The 5,533-nt window shown below is 52.1% G+C and overlaps 1 protein-coding gene across 2 annotated transcripts; it reads right to left on the bottom strand.

The window, feature by feature from the left end:
* Positions 1-4,539: 4,539 nt before the first annotated feature.
* IQCF6 (IQ motif containing F6) lies at positions 4,540-5,212 on the bottom strand. 2 transcript variants are annotated; one of them, XM_015130603.3, is made up of 2 exons: positions 5,185-5,212; positions 4,540-4,966 (listed from the first exon to the last, which is right to left on the bottom strand). In XM_015130603.3, exons 1-2 carry the CDS (start codon positions 5,197-5,199, stop codon positions 4,598-4,600), a joined length of 384 nt encoding a protein of 127 aa, XP_014986089.1. In that variant the 5' UTR covers positions 5,200-5,212; the 3' UTR covers positions 4,540-4,597. The 2 variants fall into 2 exon arrangements, with proteins under 2 accessions (XP_014986089.1, XP_077850208.1); XM_077994082.1 differs by having other exon boundaries at positions 5,128-5,212.
* Between the last annotated feature and the right edge of the window lie 321 nt (positions 5,213-5,533).

Consider the following 5,533-nt stretch of genomic DNA (forward strand, 5'->3'; position numbering starts at 1 on the left):
CGTGAACCCGGGAGGCGGAGCTTGCAGTGAGCCGAGATCACGCCACTGCACTCCAGCCTGGGAGACACAGCGAGACTCCGTCTCAAAAAAAAAAAAAAAAAAAAAAAAGAAATAAATTCAGCTGGCATGAGCAGTTTCTCTTTTTGTCCTTCATTTTCTTGCCTAGGATGTAGACATGATGGTTGGAACTGTAGGAGTTATCTTAACAGCATGAGGAGTAGGGTCCCATCCAGTGGTGCAGTGTGGACAGAGAAAAGGAGATGGGGCTCTGTTGACATCATGGAGCTGCCATGCTTTGGACTTCCCACTGCTGGGATTCATTTATGGGAGACGAAAACAAACTTTTGTGTTGTTTAAGCCACTGTTTTTCAGGTTTTTATTTCTAACAGCCCAATGCAATTTTTAACTGTTATGGAAGGTACAGAAGTAATTTTTATTCTTCCAGTATTTATACTACTATTAGTTTTTCATATTTTTATTGTGGAAACTTTCAAACATATCCAAAAATACAGCGAGTAGTCATCATCCAGCTTCAGCAATGATCAGCTTATAGTCAATCATGCTTTACTCACATCTCCCACTTTTTCCCCCGGGTCGATATCTATCTATATATATATATTACATATTATATATGTGTATATATTTAGAGACTAGAGACAGGGTCTCACTATGCTGCCCAGGCTGGTCTTGAGCCTCAAGCAATCCTCCCACCTTGGCCTCCCAAAGTCCTGGGATTACAGGCGTGAGCCACTGCTCCTGACCCTGGGTTGATTCTTGCAACTGGTTCTACTGCTCTTATGGGTGACATGTTGTTTATCCTCAACCCACCTCTGAGAAAGGGACCTCTCTGTGCCCCACTCCTTGACCTAAACTCACCTTCTGCAATGCCCATGGTCCCTGCCTTGACCTCAGGTGGCAAGGTCCTTATAGTCTGTGGCTTCTTGTCTCTATCTCAGGCCTCTTTGGGACCACCAGTCCTCTTGCCACTTCTTGCCTCCCCCATCTGGGGGTCCCAGGGATCTTGGCTACTTGCAGGCTCCATAGGGAAGTGTACAGGGCTCAGTGGGAGCTGCCCCCAGACCCATCACTTAGGCATCTCCCTCGGCTTCTGCTTCCTTTCATCTCCGAGCCATGCAGTCTCCCCAGGTTATATTCTCAGATTTCCCTATGCCTATTGGGGTAACACAAGGGAAGGAGGTGGAGGGCATGTTCTGCAGCAGTATCTCAGCCTCCTCACACTCTGTCTCAGAGTCATGCATGGGCTTTTCTTTTGTCTCTTCTTGCGTAGCTGGAAGTTTCTCTGCCCTCTACCCCATCCCCCACCTCCTGCCACCCTCTGCACATGGAGGCTTACCAGTAGGCTGCTAACACCTCCTGGTTTTCCTAGGACAGTCCTGGTTTGCACTTGCTATTTCCGACGTATTTATCAGTAGTGTCCCTTTCACTCTCAAAATTTATGGTTACCTTTTTAAAGGTGAAACTCTATGCAAAGTTATTTGTTGACGCTTGACATGAAAGCCCAGCTTTGAGAGTGCCCAGGAAACATTTTTTTCTTTCAACTCACTGTAGCTCTTCAACATAAGTGCCTGCTTCCACTAACTTGTGGTGGACTTGAGCAAACTCAATTTTTTGAAACAAAGTTAATCGATTTGTTTACACCAAGCATTTCCACCCTGGCAGGGAGGGGATGGAGTAGGGTGGTGCCCTCCAGCAACACGGGTGTATGTGTGGTCAGCGGGGTGGTGGTCAGTCCACTCAACCTGCCTGGCATGGCATGGCGGTGGCTTTGGTCATCTCATTTTGGATTTAGCATGTGGGACACAAAGAAGCAGAAGACAAGGCTCTGGGGATCCTGGGGCTGTGTGGTCAGAGCTGAGGTTGGTGATGTATCAGGTGGGAGGCTTGAGAGCATAGGGTGGGCACCCTGGGGACAAAGAGATGAGATGCCGTCTGGGAATCCTTTCCCAGTGGTGGAAGAGAACTGCAGGGGATGGGCCCTCACTTACTGGACTACCTTCCTAGGACTTCAGCAGGCTGTGCCAGTCTGAGGGCCAATGCAATTCTTTACTGATGGGAGGGTTGTGGCCACATATCTCTTGGGGACACCATGTCATCTGAGGGAGGAGCAAGATTGGGGATACTTGGTCCCCCTAGAGTGCTCTCAGGCCTACTCCCATCCCAAAGCCACAAGCACAGCCTCCCCTTCTACACTTCAGTGTTTCAGCATATGATACATGTTGTCAGAAAGAGTTCTTCCTGCAGCTCAATCCTCAGCGATGGTGAGGAGTGGCAGGAAAGGCCTCTGAGGTCTGCCTCTGAGAATCCCACCAGCAGCCTTACCCTTGCTGAGGAGGGAAGGGTGGCTCCAGTGATCTAGGCCAACACTGGCCACAGACCTCACTGTTAAAGAGGAGTCTTTCTCCCGACTCCCATCCCATGCCTCACTCACTTCCTCTTCCTTGGGACTCTCCAGTGCCCACTGCCCACAGGTCCAGACTATCCCTAGTTTCTTAAGACCCCTGACCACCAGCAGGACACCCAAAGTGGAGTGGTGGTGAAGGCTTTGGATGAAGCTTGGCTTTCTTGGGCTAGCCCTTGAGTCTCATTGCTCACATCTATGTGGTGCCATCTTCTTGAGATCCTGTCTACCTGGGACAGGAGGTCTCACTCACGTTCCCCTCAAAAGCCCCTCCCATTCAGCCCCCAGCTCCAAGCTGTGTCTTCCTGTTTCCAAAAGTTTTTGACCCAAAGTGGTGCTCCTGCTGGATTCCTGTTTCACTTGGCATTGTTAGAACATCAGAGAGCAGGAAGCCTTGATGACCTGAGTCTCCTGTGTGAGCATGAAATTCTGTAGAGCACCCTACACAGGCCAGTTGAAAAGGGCTTAACACAGCAGTTCCCAAACTAAGGCTGCACTTTGGAAAGCTGATGCCAGGCTGCATACCAGCCCAGTTAAAGCAGAATCCCTGGGTGGATCCAGGTATCTATATATATATATATATTTTAGTGTCCTAGGGGATTATAATGTCCTGTGTTGAAAATATATAACTCAGAAACTTAAACCATTGCCAATCCAGGTTTTAAACACCTCTCACTGTTCAGGTAGCACCTAAGGGGTTAGTCACGCAGACTTCCTATTATGCCCAGCTGCAGACCTATCTAGTTTCATACCACTCGCTACTGTGAGTAGGAGGTGGGCAGAGCTGTATCCAGCACCCCTGAATGGGTTCCCCTGGAAGAGTGGGATTCAGTCAGAAAGTCCAGGTACCCAGCTGCTTCACTGCCACCTGCAGCTACTGCAGATGCTGTGTGTCAGGCTGAACCCTAAACCCTCACATCTGCTATAGCTGTTCTGGAGACTCACCCCCAACACACACACACACACACACACATACACACACGGATTAGGGAAAGTGTCACCCAGCTGCAAGGCATGAAGACCCCTGCACACCTCCCCACTCGCCCTCCCACCTCTCCTGAGGGATCCACCATGGAAAGACCCTGTGGAGGGTTGCAGACCTCAGACTTCTGGGATGAAGGTTCACACAAACATCTGAGGGACACAGGCTGAGAGTGAGGGGCCTTGGGCATGGATGACAAAGCAGAGACAGTGAGAGACCACGTGAGAGATGGTTGCACCATAGGTGCCCAGAGACAGAGGGAGACTCAGCAAAGCAGTGGCCCAGCAGCACCCACCCAAGGCAGGTCCAGCAGAGGATGAGGCAGCCTGGGGGTAGGCCGGAGAGGGGACATGGGAGTGGATGAGGAGCACAGCTGCTTCTGAGGACGTGGTAGGATTTAGAGGCTGTGTGCCCAATGACCTGCACTGGCGGAGGGACAGCCCTTTCCCCTGCCTACCCCTAGTTGTTTACCTACCCCCATGCCACCCCCACCACCATCTCCCCACACCCCCCGAGTCCCTCTTCCCTCCCAGATCCCATGCCTGGTTCTCCCAGGAAGTGCCCAGCAGAGGGGAGGGAAGCCTCGTTGTTCAGCCCCAGGGTGGGGAGGCAGTAGGCACAGCTGCTACCTTCAGCTCCTGCTCTGGCTTCCCCAGGGGCTGGCTCTGGCTGGCTGATCCCCCACTGCCTCCCCCACCATAAGGCAGAGCGTCTGTCCTGCTGTTGCCAGCTGAAGTGCCATGTCCTCCTGGCTCCCTGCCAAGCACTCTGCCGGCCCTGAGGGTCCTGTCAATCACAGGCCTGTGGAATCCTGGCCTTCCCAGCTGGCCCTGGCTGCAGCCAGATTCTCTGATCTTCTGATCTGAATGGAGATGCCTGGACAGGGGCTGCAGGAAACTAAAGCCCAATGCCTACTCCCACTGTGGAAGGGGCCAAAATCAGGCAATCATCATCAGTGCTTGACCTGGGCCCTGGGGTCTCTCTTGGATGCCAGGTATGCTGTTAGGAACAGGGGCCTAGGGTTGGTGACCTGAGGACAGGGGCTCTAGAACATACCAGGGAATCTTTCTGGGGGGAAGGCAGAAAAGTTAGGGGCTGAACCCTCCTCCATGAGTCTAATCTCCAAAGAGCAAGTGTGTGGTCAGTAAAGGTCTTTATTGGAAGAGAGATCCAGCCTCCTTGGCTCTGTCAGCGCCCTAGGTCATGAGGATTTCGATGTCAAGCTCCAGCCGGCTGGCTCTGACCTCATAGTGGCCCCGGATCAGGCCTCGGGTTTGGCTGGCATGCCAGCGCCAGTGAGACTGGATGATGCAGGCTGCTTGGCGTGCCTGGAGGAACCGCCTGCGGGCCTGCCACATTCGAACCTGTGCCTGCACCTTCACCACTGCCCACTCCTGGCAGGTATAGAGTCTTAGTGCCAGGCGCCGTCTTTGCTCCAACATCTTGGCCTGCATCGACCTCCACCAGCACTGGATGACCCAGGCTCTGAGTGCTGCATGCAGTAACGTCCGGCGCACCATGTTGCCACGCCACCATGACTGAATCTTTATGGCTGTCTTCTCTAACTGATTGGGGGGAAGGAAAAACAGGGAGAGGCTCAATGGGGGACCCTCCCCTCCTGTTCCTATCCCCACCTCTGATCTTGGGAGGAAAGAAGGCCTGGCCCAGGTGCCCCTGACTTCTTGTTTCTAGGGCCCATCCATCTTGTTTCCAATTCCCCTCCCGCCTTTAGACACTGTTCATTACCCATCAGGCAAGTCCCTCCTGCAAGGGCCTTACTCACATTTTGCGTGTCCATGGCCTTGGTCCTTAGGGTCCACTTATCTATTATTTAGGCCACCCTAGTCTTTAGCCCCACCCTCAACTGTTAGTCACACCTCCATCATTGGACTCCGCCCACCTGTACACCAGACTCCACCTCATTAGGTCCTGTCTGCGCACATTTTAACCACATCTCTCTCTCCTCTTCTCTTGCTTGCATCTCTTTTGCTTTATTGATTCCCACCACTGTGGGAGCGTACCATTATCTCTTGACTTCAGTTAATTTCCCAGCCCCAGTGGCATTCCTATTCCTCCTGATGACAGTGAAGAGTCATGCAGCTTACCTACAAGTAAGGAGTTTTACTTTAAGC

The sequence above is a fragment of the Macaca mulatta genome, chromosome 2 (assembly GCF_049350105.2).
Source record: "Macaca mulatta isolate MMU2019108-1 chromosome 2, T2T-MMU8v2.0, whole genome shotgun sequence".
Classification (NCBI taxonomy): Eukaryota; Metazoa; Chordata; class Mammalia; order Primates; family Cercopithecidae; genus Macaca; species Macaca mulatta.